This window comes from Mustela nigripes, chromosome 16 (genome assembly GCF_022355385.1).
Source record: "Mustela nigripes isolate SB6536 chromosome 16, MUSNIG.SB6536, whole genome shotgun sequence".
Lineage (NCBI taxonomy): Eukaryota > Metazoa > Chordata > Mammalia > Carnivora > Mustelidae > Mustela > Mustela nigripes.
The window spans coordinates 12,994,574-13,009,223 of NC_081572.1; the positions used below are offsets into that span (position 1 = coordinate 12,994,574).

Sequence of the window (14,650 nt, forward strand, 5' to 3'; positions counted from 1 at the left end):
TCCATAAGAGCCAAAAATTAGAAATAACTAATTGCCCATCAGCTGATGGGTAGATAAAAGCACTGTGGTGCATCATATAACAGAATAGTAACCAACAGTGAAAGGAACAAACTACTGACACAGGCAACATGAATGAATCTCAAAAGCATTAAGTGAATGAAGCTAGACACACAAAACTGTATGCTCTATGATTCCATTTACATGACATACTAAAGACAAAACTACAATTAGTGGCTGCCCAGGGCTGGGGCTTGGAGAAGGAGGCAGACGACAAAGGGATATGAGGGAACATTCTGTTATGTAAATATCCTGTACCTTGATGTTGGTGGTGGTGAACAACTCTCTGTACTTGTCAAAACACATCAACTGTACATTTTAAAACTGGATTTTGCTGTATATAAATTATACCTCAATAAACCTGACTTTAAAAAACAGACTGGGTCATTTTCCCTTATTTATAATTCAAATAGACATGGGACTGCGCTTTACATAAGGACTACTTTAAATCAAGATAGCATTCGTGGGGCGCCTGGGTGGCTCAGGGGGTTAAGCCTCTGCCTTTGGCTCAGGTCATGATCCTGGGGTCCTGGGATCGAGCCCCGCATTGGGCTCTCTGCTCCATGGAGAGCCTGCTTCCTGCTTTCTTTCTCCGCCTGCCTCTCTGCCTACTTATAATCTCTCTCCGTCAAATAAATAAATGAAATCTTTAAAAAAAAAAAAAAAAAGAGTAGCATTCGTTTCTAGTACAGCACAAAAGTAAAGGAGTCAATAAAAATCTTATTAACAGGAGAGGAGTTTCTGTCTCAATTGTAAATAATTATCATTAAAAACACTCGAAATATTGGGCACCTGGGTGGCTCAGTCCAGCTGAGCAACTGACTCTTGGTTTCGGCCCAGGTCACCGTCTCAGGGTCGTGAGAACGAGCCCTGTGTTGGGCTCCATGCTCAGCAGGAAGTCTGCTTGAGATTCTCTCCCCCTCTCTCTGTCCCTCCCCATGCTTTCTCTAAATAAATAATAAATAAATAATTTAAAAAAAATAATTATACTGTTAAAAGAACTTTGTATATTGATACAAGCAGGCATATGATCAATTTGGGAACCTGAGAACAGCCGAGCAGCTCACCATTTCGACTTGGCTCATGTTGCTCCTTCTCCGGATGCTGGTTTTGCGGCTGCCCTATGCTGACAGGTGGGTGGTGCCCAAGGCCATATGGTATGGGAGACCCCCGTCCGTGTGTCTGTAAGAGGTTCATATTGTAGGCCATCGCTGCCTGGTGCGTAAGGATCCGAGGATCGACTGCAAATCTGCCCTGGTACCCTGTCCATGGTACCTAGGTTATTACAAGAAATAAAATAACTGCATTAAGTACATTCTGAAAGGCAAGCTGCCACAGGGCTGTTGATTAGGGAAAAGCAAACACACACACACACACACACACAGATGTCAATTTTATCAAAATGAAGAACTACAAAGTCAATGCTAATTGTAGCAATTGGCAGAATTACTACCACATCTTAACTGGCCAAAAACTGGCTTCTTAAAAAAAAAAAAATTGGCTCCCTGATTCTTTAGGGTGTAGGGAAAATGGATCATCTTTCGCGTTTGGAAGAAACTAAAGACTTAAAATTGATAATTATTCTTTGACACATTAAATCATTTTATTATCCTGAATCATTTCTCCTCAATATGAATGTATACAGGCCATAGATTACCAAGAAAATCACCTTTTATAACCACATAGTTACATAGTTTAATAAACTAAATGAAAGAACAGGGAAAACTTCAGAAAGAATTTAGAATTTAGTCTAAGGTGTCTTGACACAAAATACAGAATACACATAATGCATAATATACATATTCCACTTTACAGGAATAACCCAATCATTTCATGTTCATTTGTTGTAGGCAAAATTCCAACAGTCTGTTAGTTAAATTAATGCTTTTGATTAATTCCTCTTCCCTTAAACCACAGAAATAGAACATTTCTTTAGGTGTATCTAAACATATAATCTCTGCACACTAATGCAAAAGGAGAAACAATGACATCTAAGCTACTGCCCCATCTTACAGTAATGTAACTGTTACATGCAGACTCTTAAAAAAAATCTTTTATAATAAAAGCCTCCTGACCTAGTAAAATGAAATATAAATCCTAAGGGACTTACTATTTAAAGCAAATGATAAAATGTTGCCAGGCTGTCTGGGAAGAAATAAGTCAGCTAAAATTGAAGGTCTATGCGGAGTGGGCATGAATTACGTATTTCTTACTGACAATTCACTGGCTGCTATAACTGTAAACTACTGTGATCAATATGGCTGAGAAAGGTTTACATCATGGCATTTTTCCATTTTGGTGGGGAGGGAGTGCCAAAAATCTTTGGCAATAATCACCTCTGCCTGAAATTACAACACTTACCTTAAATGAAAGATACGTTTTCTAGGCTAAGATTCCTGAATTTAGAAATGTTATATTAGCAAACTAGCAAAATTACAAAAATATTAAAGAATCTTAAAGGAATAAAAATGGGTTTCCATTATCCATTCATAAGATTCAAGCCCTCTAAATACCTATTTTCTTAGAAAGGATTTAATAATGTTTTTAAGTACCAGTAAGATTTCATAAGGAGGGAAATTTCTCAGATAAATTCAGATCCAGAGAGCTAGACTAACCCAAGCTTCTTTGCCTCCTCCGAAAAACTATTATTTCTTAGGAAGGATTAGTGAATTATGTAAGAATAAAAAAGTAAAAGATAAAATAAAGCATCACTTTATAAAACAAGAGACCAATTTACTAGCTCTGTTAACTTTCAGGTCAATTTTCCTAGTAAAAATATTTTTAAAGAATACAAAGGCTTTTCAATCAAAACAGTCAATTAACAGATTTCTTCATAGCCACTGGCAAGTAACCAACTGTAAGCAACAATTCATATTTCTTTGGTCATTTCAAACTCCGATGGTTAAAGAATGAGCTGCTTTAAAAGCCTACAGGTATTGAAAAAATTTTTTTAAAAAGGTAGAACACGATCTGGGATAGTCACTAATTTAGTGAAGCCTATTCTATTTTATTCAATAAAAAGTATCTCAAATGTCCACTTACAGGTAAAGGCACCGACATAACTACATTCCCTCCATAGACAGCAGGTACGTAAAGAATACTTGTCCCAGTGTGAGGATCTATTCTTTGAACAGGGCTTGGAGATTTCCCCAAATTTGGGTGAGGTCCAAGAGGGGGTGGAGGAGTATATGCTCTAATAGGATTGCCAATAAGTACAGAAGGATTGGGCTGAACTGAAATATAAACAGAGAGAGAATGCACTCAGTAGTTGTTCACATTTCTCTAGACAAGAATAATTTAAATCACCAACAGCAAAATACATTTCCCAGGTTGGCCATAAGGTATCTGATAATCGAGGAAATATACCAATGTGGAAGAATAAAGTATATTAAAAAAATTACCATTTTATAAGGCTCCCTAAAATGAGCTTGGGATATACAAAGTATTCCTTTTGTAAACTAGTGTAATTGTAAATGTCTTCCAAGAAGCTAGAGGTATATCTTTCGAGAAAACCATACACGCTCAGGGAAACATTCTTCTAAGACTAGGAAAATATATGCAACCCTTCACAACAAAGTTTTGGCTTACAGCTATAATATAGCCACAAACAAAATGAAGGCTAAGCAATTATTATTTTAAAAGCATACTTCCGTAATATTTTAAATTGTTTAAATAAACTTCATCTTGAAATTTCAATGACCCAACATTTGGAGAATATAAATATGTTCCAGAAACGTTTGTTGCATAGGCTTAAATGTTTTTCCTCAAACTTCTAGGTACAAATCACATGTTTTCAGTAACAGCATAACAAAGAATTTACATTGTGTTGAATTTATTGTGGTGAATAAAATAGTTCAGTGAGTTCCAAAGTGTGTGTGTGCACGCACGCACACACACGTGCATACATCCCAATCTAAATCCTATTCTTTCTAGTGATGAAGTTTGGAGGTAAATCTCTTATACAATAAAAGCAAGTTATCACAGGGCTAATTTTCCACTTACCAATTCCATCGTTCTGGAAATGATCATTCTGGGTATGATGGAGGCTCTTCCCCTTTACAGAAAAAAAAAAAAAACAGAATTATAATAATTATAATAATTTAAACACATTTAATATTAAGAGAACAGTAACCACTTTCTTAATCCTATGCAAATTAAATAAATACAGCAACAATTAAAACTCAAAGATTGCAAGTCTGTAATTAATAACCACTAGACTGCTTTGAGCCAACTTTCTGTTTAACTATTAAGTCACGGGGGTGCCTGGCGTGGTTTAGTCAGTTAAGTGTCTGCCTTTGGCTCAGGTCATGATCTCAGGATCCTGGGATCGACCTCCATGAAGGCTTCCTCGGTGGGGAGTCTGCTTCTCCGCCTCCCTCTGCCCCCCTTCCCACTTATACTCTCTCAAATAAATAAAATTTTTAAAAGTGAATAAATAAATATTAAGTCATGGTGCTAGGCCTCTAATTTTCTCAGCTTTCAAATTAAGGGTATCTAAAATTCTTTGCTTAAGTGAATAATAATGAATAAATAAATAATGTTTATTTTTTAAATAAAAAGAAATAAGCAATCAATGTGACTGAAACTAAATTCTACTCCTTTACAGCTTCTCTACAAATTTTCTATTAATTAAATGATGAAATGAAAAGTTGCAATTCACGGCGCCTAGGTGGCACCTAGGTGGCTCTGTAGTTGGGTGTCTGCCTTTAGCTCAGGTCACATTCCCAGTGTCCTGGGATCAAGCACTGCATTGGGCTCCCTGCTGGGCAGGAATCCTGCTTCTCCCTCTCCCACTCCCCCTGCCTGTGTTCCCTCTCCCGCTGTGTCTCTCTTGGTCAAATAAATAAATAAATAATCTCTTTAAAAAAAGAAAAGTTGCTTTTCAAGGGAAAAAAATCAGTCTTCAATTCCTGAGGATGAAAACCTTTAAAACAACCATGTGAACATAAACATGGGTTTGGGACTTAAGATATTTCGAGCATGGGGGTGCCTGGGTGGCTCAGTGGGTAAAAGCCTCTGCCTTTGTCTCGGGTCATGATTCCAGGGTCCTGGGATCAAGCCCCGAATCCGGGCTCTCTGCTCAGCAGGGAGCCTGCATCCCGCCCAGCCTGCCTCTCTGCCTACTTGTGATCTCTCTCGGTCAAATAAATAAATAAAATCTTTGGGGAAAAAAAAAAAGATATTTCAAGCATGATTCATGGCAACTTCAAGTGTAAAATTTACTGAAGGAACAGGAAAAGGCACTGACACAATTTGCTTAAGAGAGCGTACAAATGTTCTAGAAAGCAATTTGCCAACATTACCAGAAGCATCAAAAATGTACACATGTTTTAACCCAATAATTGCACTTTCAGGAATTTATCCAAATGAAGTAATACTGGATTTGGGCACAGATGTTCACCACAGCATTATTTATATGTGTGTTAAATGTTAACAACCTAAATGTCCACCATCCGAAGATTTATTAAATAAGCAATGCTAGACTCATGTACCATTAAATGGGATGACTTTAGGGCAGAAACAGTATTTGAAGAGACAATGGTTCTGAATTTCTGGATTTAAAAAAATTTGTCGTTCTATTGGCTCCATGTAACACACAAAGCCATGATACAACACAAGTAGCATGCTATACAACTTACCCTTAGACAGATACAAATCTGTTATGTGTACCTAACATCTGGGGGGTGGATAACATCTACAACAGGAAAAGAAATTTCTTCCTGACCAAAGCAAAAGTACAGTGACACTTCATTTATCTCCCTATCTGTCGGCAGTGTTAATTATTCAGGTCAGCACTAAACATTAAAGGCATGTGGTCAGGTAAGCTCGTTATGATGGGACAAGGGCAAGGAAGCTCCAACTCTTAGAGAGTCAGAAAGAAACACTCAAAAAAGAATCACAGCCAGTCCATTAAGAATCACAGTCGGTCCATTAATCCGGAGAATGTTCCCAGTGATCGGCACTAGCTAGAAAAAACAAACTTCTGAGGAATAAAGGAGCAGTAAGAAAAGCAGGGCAGAAGAAAGAAGAAACCACGAAAAGGTGAGCGTGGCAGGCAGCAGAGACGGCAGGGGTAAGTGGGAAGATCAGAAGCAGAAGCAATCAGAAGTGACATCAAGAGCAGTTGGGGCACATACAGGGACAGAAGAAAGGAGGTAAGACTGTTCCAAAAGGGTAGCACACCATTTAGATTTCTTAGCCTCTAATGAACCATCAAGCAGGGGTGATTGTGCAGCATGCAGAGAAAACAGTGATGCAGTCAGTGTGGTACGAGCAGCACCCCAAGACATCTACACCCTGATCCCTGGAATCCATGACTGTGCCATGTTATGCGGCAGATATAATTAAGTGGTGTATTTGAAATAAGGAGGTTATCCTAGATTACCTGGGTGGACCCACTCTAATCACATGAGCCTTAAAAGCAGAAAAGTTTCCCCAGCTGGAATCAGACAGATGTGGCAAAAAGACGAAGTCAGAGATTCCAAGGGAGAGAGGATTTAATACATCATTGGTGACTCTGAGACAACACAAGAGCCAAATCCAAGAATGGGAGAGAAGGCTCCAGAAGCTAAGAATGCTCCAGCAGGCAAGGAGATAAGGATGTTGGTCCTGTAACCACAAGAAACTGGATTCTTCGTCAACTCTGAAGCAGAATCTTCCCAGAGCCTCCAGATAAGGGGCCAGTCAGCCCACACCTTGCTTGATCCTGGCCTTTCGAGACCCAACATCAAGAAACCAACCAAGGCAGCATGGACATGTGGCCCAAAGAAATGTGAGATAATACATTTGTGTTGTTTTAAGTCACTAAGTTTGTGCTGATTTGTTGCAGCCACAAGAGGAAACCAACACAAAGAACAACCACAGTCTAGGTTAATCCTACACTGTGAAGCTGGAAGCAGGCCAGACAACATGCATCGGAACTCAGGGTTGGGGGATAAGCTAACTTAAGAAGCAACTGAGGCCTATCATGTAAAAAGATATGCACCTCTACAAGTATAATTCAGCACTCTGTACGGTTCAGTTCAGGAGAAACTTTCCTCAGACTCTTTGACTCAGCATGAAGCTGTAGGGCAGTAAGTATACTTGGTCCATAGAAAAATCACATGGTGTTTGGTAGCTTATAAACAAATAATAACGTAGCAGGAGGGTTAGCACGAACTATGTATGAAAGTCATTCCACAGTGATAATTCCAATAATAAAGTCTGTGTACCTTTAGTAGAATGTCAGGGTTTTTATAAGCAAATACAGCTCGTGTCAACATAGTTCATATGGACTTTTTACTCCATCATTGTTAAGTCAAATGTTTCTTTTTTTTACACATCGTTTTCCACTTACGCATTCAACAAATGTTAATGAGGCCCAACACACGTCTACCCCTGGATGGGCACTGAGGCTACTGACGTACACAGACTGACATGTTTTCTGATGTCTGGACAGTGAGCAGCTAGGGACGGATTATGAAAACAACTCCCAACTAAAATCTATAAAATAATGCTATGGTCTTTTCAAAGAATCCATTTCTGAGTGTTATCTCTGCTCCGACTGGTTTTCAGAGTGTGTGCAAATGAATCTGTTCCATTTTAGCAAAGCTTCCAAATGCTGCTCCCAGCAAATGCCCTCAGAGTAAGTGGAATGAAAACAGGCAAATTGCTTTTCTCTGTGCTAATTCTGCAGTCTCCTGGCAATAAATGATGCCTGCAGAGAGGAAGGCAAGAAAGGGCCAGCTCGGACAAGTGGCTCCTGGAGCCCAAACATTCTGGACCTTTGCTAACACCATCACAGAACGGACCTCTTAGCATAAAGTTATGTGACTGCTAAACAGCTCGGGCCATGTTTCGTCGCCAAACACAACCCAGAGCAAGCACGTCCTGGAGAACTTTCAACTATCGGCCAGGCTTCTGACGACTCTATCTCCAGGAAATCCGACTGGGACTTAAATCATAGTCTAACATCAACAATACTAATTTTTAATATAAAGCTATACATTAAGGAAAACTTAAGGGGAAATTGTATGGTTTAGTATCACGTTTTCATAAATAGCATCCTTTTCTAATAATGAAGTATATCTCCATTCATCAAAAGACTCTAGCACATGAAATAAAATATCTGGAATCTGTTTCAAAATTTTCCAGTGTGTAGATCTGGTGGGGGGATGAGATAAGTTTAAGTTGGTAATTAGTAAACCTAGATGACAGAGGGCCACTTGGGGGGCTCAGTAGGTTGAGCATCTGACTCTTGGGCTTTGGCTCAGGTCATAATCCCAGGGTCCTGGGCCTGAGCCCCGAGTTAGGCTCCGTGCTTAGCGGGGAGTCTGCTTGTCCCTCTGCTCCTCCCCCCATTAATGGTCATGCTCATGTGCACTCACTCTCTCTCAAATAAATAAAATTTTTAAAAAGGAGAGGGAATTCATTATACTATTCTACTTACGATTATTTGAAACTTCCTACAACAGAAAGTGAAATAAAACAAGACTCTAGTACAAATGCAAACCTCAAAACAATTTAATGGAAGTAAAATAAAATCCTGGGGAGAGAAGGAGATAAAGTGACAAAAACAACCTCTTGCTTACTACACCTCAGTTATTTAAAATTACTGAGTATTCTCAGACATGCTATAAATAATCAATATTTTTAAATAGCCAGGTGTATAAATAATTTGATGAACCGCTGTGTTAGTGACAGAAACAACAGATGGTATCTGTGGCATCAGTGAAGAGTATTTTCTAAAAAGTTAAAAAAAAAAAAATCAAATCTGGGCGATGGCTGCTTTGGCCTTTAATTACACAATCCTCTTATTAAAAGAGAAAAGCCACAAAGAAAGAGAAAGAGAGAAAGGCCACACTACACTTTCCTGGATGCACCGTAACCATTACTCACTTATCAAATATTTACTGAGCAGCCACTACATACAAAGTGTGGGGCAAGGCCTAAGGGGCTATAAAAAGTATACAGAACTGGATTTCTGCCTTCAGGGAGTTTATGGTTTTTAGAAAAGCAAGTGGATTGAACATATTCTATTTACTTCACTTTTACAAGAAAAATACAGAGCAAACTGCAGGATCTTGCTTGCAATCAGTCCACGTTTGGACCCTGGCTTGAATCTGGCTGACCTATTGTACGTAAACTGATGCTTCCACTCCCAAGTCCGTAAGAAGATTTTACTCTATTGTAGTTAAGGATGTGCAAAGAATATAATGATTTTACAATATTTTAATTTAAAAAAACAGTAAAATATAAAAATTTCGACCTGGATTCCCCACTCCCCATACACCCTAAACTCCTCGCTGGTCCCTGCAGAGCCCGCTCTCTCACACCTCTGACCTTTTGTATAAGCTCTTTCTTAAGCTTCATTCATTCATCTCAAAAAATTCTTTGAAGCACCTGTGATGAGCCAGTGTTGTTCTAGGCACAGAGGCCAGTGCAGTAAGTAATACAGGCAAAAATCTCTGCCCTGACGGAGCTTTTATATCCTAGTTTCTGAAATGTCTGCTCAGTCTAGCACTATCCCCCTCTATTCAGTGGACTGCTAAATAAGAACTCTGTGGTGGAAACTGCCTTGAATCCACCTGCCTCCTCTGACCATCATCCTCCAACATCTGCCACAAAGGACTCAGGGGGCCTCATGTGCTCCCTTATGCTTCTCTAACACCTACCCCAGCAGCTGGCACAGAGAAGCAACTTAACTATCTGATAAATAAGTTGATTATTAATTAATATTTTAAAGGTTTAGAAATCTAGACGACTTGTTTATACAAGATGTTTAATCCCCTAGAAATCCCAAATCAGTAAAACATGACTGCACATTCAGACCATTTTTATTTAATAATATACAATGGTATATTAACACAGAAGTAGTTCTCTTCTCAGCTTAATACCTATTCAGCTCAAAGATTTTCAAGATATTAAACCATTAATTAGCGTTCACATATCAGGTTTTACATTTTTAAAATGAAGCCCCAAACTGACATATTCTTTTACTTCATTCCTGTCAATAAATTTCATACCATACTGATGACTATAAACACACCAAAAAAACCAGAGCAGATACTAAACACGTTATTCTCATAACTTTCTTTTCTAGATGGTAGGTGCAAGCCTATTTTTTTCAGGCACTGTAGCAAACACAGCAGCTGTCCCTGCCCAAAATAACTGGTTCAAAAGCAGACATGGCCCTGACTGACTCACCTCCACTCCTGACTGGACTACTTCCCACACAACAAATATAGGTCAAGTCAATTAATCCTCAAGAAGTCAACCGAATTTTCTCACTGGGTCAAATATTACTTGAAATGAATTGATCAACACAGGTTAGGAACTGTTTTCGACAAACACTATTATATAATATTATTTCTTGTAATAATACGCTCTGAGGGCTCTTTTTAATGAGTGTTAACAGTCTTTTAAACTGCTTTGTTGTATTCACATCATGCTAAATAAACGCCTATCAGCAGAGAGGACAGGGAGGTATCATACAAAGGACACAAAAGCAATCAGATACTTGGAAACTTTTTTGAGGATGATTATGACCTTGAGCATGGCTACACACCACACTGTATTGTCACGTGCATATCCGAACTAAACAAGCTCCTTGAAGAGACTGCTTGCCACCCAATGTAACCTTCATTTCCAATACTTGAAGAAACTTGCAGCCCAGTGAACCTTGGGCCATTCTGTGCTGTTCTCTCCCTCTACCCTCTTCGACTCCGAGAGCAGGCTTTACCTTGGGGGGTGACTGCTGCAGTTTGTTGGTATTTCCTGAATGCTGCAGTCGTAGAGCCCGGGGGATAAATTCAGGTGCCAGTGGATTCAACACATACGTCTTCTTGAGTTCTAAAGCCTCTAGCTGAGCTTTGATCTGTTCAAAAGTGATTCCGTGTAGGCTATTATTTTCATGACACAGGGCAATAAACCGTTCCCAAAATTTCCTACAGAAAAGATTTATTAGAAGATCAGTATACAATTTCAGTGGATAAAATCACAGAAACGAACATAAGCAACTAAAGATAGTTTCAAATTCCCTCTTCCCACCCCAAATCCTCAGATCAACATTCACCTGACGATGATTCAGGTATAATCTTTCTACCAGATCACAAGACTCCAGAAATTCGATTCTGAAACTACAGTCAAGTCAAATATTGTGGAAAATACAAATTATGCTCTCAATTAATTTTGCCTGACCAATGCAAGTAATGTGGTCAATGCTCAATTATCCACACTAATCTAAAAATGACAGTTTTGTTATCTACATAAGTAAGGATTTCAAAACTGATGCTAACTCATTTTACAGATGATTTGTACTTAATACATACTTACATATACGTTATAGACACACACAAATATAGACATATATAAATCAGACTAATCTGAATTATGGGGCCAAAGGAACCTGGTGCTAGATGACTAAGAAAAGCCAACTCATGACATAAATCTGAACCACAAAGTAGATAATCCTCAAGGAAGATACTTAAGAAATAACTAGCTATTCCTGTATTTTCTCTTACTTAAACAGATGCCTTGTCACAAGCAGAACACAGAACATTAACTAAGAGAGTTAAGGTGATTATGAAAAATGCAGGAAGTTAGATGTGAATTTTAATGTTGATTATTCATTTCCTAATCAAATTAATAAATAGTAAAGGGAAAAAAATTCAAAAACTTGTTACAGTTGGATAGCTGTCTTCCTACAGGTTTGGAAACTGATCTTTAAATATCAAAAAAATTAAATACATATTACAAAAGACAACACAAATTTTTAAAAATTTTAAATGGCTATTATAAATATGCATACCTATCTTTAACATGAGGTTCAAATAATGTTTTATTACACTATAAAAGATACATGAAATGGTTTCTTCCCAAGTTGGTATCCTTGTGTCCAGGTGGACAAGAAGTAATCAAGATAGCTTCAAGAAGCATAAATGAAAAGGTTTATATTATAAAAGTTAGTATATGAGTGGGAAATGGGTTATTCATACATTCATAAAACTTCGCACGGTTTAATTTTGAACTATGTTTCTCTTACATATGTCTTTTATGCTTTTTTAAAGATGAGTTTAAGAAATGGATCCAAAAGAAATTTCAGGTCTATATGTCAACAACAAGTATTACAAAATGTTAAATAGCATTTCTGACAATAAGATATAAAGGATAACAAAATAGTCATTCAGCTACAGGAAGTATGTGTTGCTAAGAAATGCACACTAGTAACCTTTATTTTTATTAAGAACCCTTCTGGGGGTGCCAGGGTGGCTGAGTCTTGGTTTCAGCTCAGGTCAAGATCTCCGGGTCATGATCTTGGGATCATGAGATGGAGCCCCACGACAAGCTCCAGGCTCACTGCAGAGACTGCTTGCCCCGCTCCCTCCCACTCTGCTCCTCCCTGCTCTCCCCCCCCACGCCAAAACATACATACATACATACATACACATACATACATACATACATAAATGTATGTGACCTTAGGGGGAAAAAAGAACTCTTCTGAAGGAATCAGGCTTTTTTCTCACAGCTAAGAAAGATAAGCTAAGGAAGAACTACCTTTCTATTATTTATTTATTTATTTGAAAGAGATAGAGTGTGTGAAAGAGAGCACAAGCAGGGGGAGCTGCAGAAGGAGAGGGAGAAGCAGGGCTCAATTCCAGGACCTTGAAATCAAGACCTAAGTCAAAGGCAGACACTTAACCAACTGAGCCACCTAGGTACCCTGGATTATCTTTAATATAGCACTAAGAAGCTAAAATCCATAAACTTTTCTGCCCTTTTGATTTAAATAAAGCCACAGTATTCAACTGTGGGAACATTTATCAACATGATTCTACATGCTACATTCAGAAGTTTCTTTGGTCTAATTGATAAAGTATCAATTTCATAAAATGGCATTTCATATTTGGGTTGAAATTTAAGACACAGCAACTTTTACTCTAAGTTTTTAATACCAATTTTTTATAACAGATTTTCATTTCCAGCATAGAACTTGTTCTATGTTTAAGCTCCTTTTAAAATCCCATACCCTGCTCCTATACCGGCCTCACTGACCTCAGCTGCTCTTGAACAAGAGCTGAAGTTACACAGAGTTAATTAAGCAGAACCTTCCAACAACCCCACAGTTCAAGAGAAGCTAGTAGCTCAGTGACAGTCTTGGTCTACAAGATGTCAGGGATCTCGAAGACACAGGCTTAGAGCTAATGGACACCATTTCAGAACAATAAACACAGTAAGTTAATCAAGTTAAACAAGTTCTGAAAGTAACCTGAAATCTCTATTTTAAATCTCACTTATCCTTTGAATGACCCACTGGTATGGGGAAGTGGTCAAGAACATGGATTCCAGAACTTCGCTCTGGGGCTTTGGTCATGGCTCTGTCATTCAGCTGTGTAACTTCAGGCAATTCAATAACTTAATCTCTCTCTGTAGCTCAATTTCCACATGTGTAAAACAAGACACCAACAGTATTATTATTATACTTTCTCACTTTTAAATTTTCAGAGAAATGTATTTTTTCCTTCAAAAAAAAATTTTTTTTAAAGATTTTATTTATCTATTTGACAGACAGAGATCACAAGTAGGCAGAGAGGCAGGCAGAGACAGAGAGTGAGGAAAGCAGGCTCCCCCCACCGTTGAGCAGAGAGCCCGATGTGGGGCTCGATCCCAGGACCCTGGGATCATGACCTGAGCTAAAGGAAGAGGCTTTAACCCACTGAGCCACCCAGGTGCCCTTCCTTCAAAAATTCTTAAAGTTGAAAATTTTCCTTTTCTTAGGGCTCCTGGGTCTGCCTTCGGCTCAGGTGGGGATCCCAGGGTCCTGGGATCCAGCAAGCCCCACATCGGGCTCCCTGCCCAGCAGGAAGCCTCTTCCTCCCTCTCCCACTCCCCTTGCTTGTGTTCCCTCTCTCCCTCTCTTTCTCTGTCAGATAAATTTTAAAAATCTTTAAAAAAATAATTTTTTTTCTTTTCTCTCTTCATGTAGGCTCACAGCCCTTGAACTCCACAATACTTTATTAAATACTATGTATGGTATTATGAGGCACTTGAGAACTTCAACTATATTCAGACTGAGAAGACTTCACCACTGTGGCTATTCATAGGGTGCACTAATTCTGAGGCCCATCCCTAAAATTTTCACATATTATTATGACAACAATTTGAACTAGAGAACCCAAGTATGTTTCTACATTGTAATATAATTACAAGTATTTCAAAGAAGATAACCTTAATTTTAGTTACCACATGAACAAAGTTTGGTTTTGTTTTTATGCTAACCTTGCTTCTAAGATCACCGACAAAACAGTGAAAAATCACTGAGCATCCTTAAGTTATAGAGAGTGCATATGTATACATACACATATACATACATCTGAAATACAATTTTATCTCACTCAGTAAATGGAATTTGCTAATGAAGAAATCCAGTTCACAGGAAAACCTCTTCCCAACACACTGATTTGGAGAAATGTATGACTCCTCCCGGCCCTCCCCATACGCTGTAGATTTATACAAGCATTTTCTTCAGTTCCTGGGAAAGGCAGGGTAAGCCAGAGAGAAGAGTTTGGGTTTTGAAGTCGGTGTGACATCTGTTTGAGTGAACCACTTAATA

At 38.5% G+C, this 14,650-nt stretch overlaps 1 protein-coding gene across 5 annotated transcripts in view; it reads right to left on the reverse strand.

Moving 5' to 3' along the window:
* Positions 1–14,650, reverse strand: part of HELZ (helicase with zinc finger) — a 181,622-nt gene that overhangs the window by 37,074 nt on the left and 129,898 nt on the right. For all 5 annotated transcript variants that reach the window (XM_059380533.1, XM_059380534.1, XM_059380536.1 and 2 more), the window contains 4 exons: positions 10,778–10,982; positions 4,060–4,111; positions 3,100–3,290; positions 1,125–1,332 (listed from right to left, as the gene is read on the reverse strand). In XM_059380533.1, coding sequence (XP_059236516.1) covers positions 1,125–1,332; positions 3,100–3,290; positions 4,060–4,111; positions 10,778–10,982 — 656 coding nt within the window. The remainder of the gene's footprint in view (positions 1–1,124; positions 1,333–3,099; positions 3,291–4,059; positions 4,112–10,777; positions 10,983–14,650) is intronic.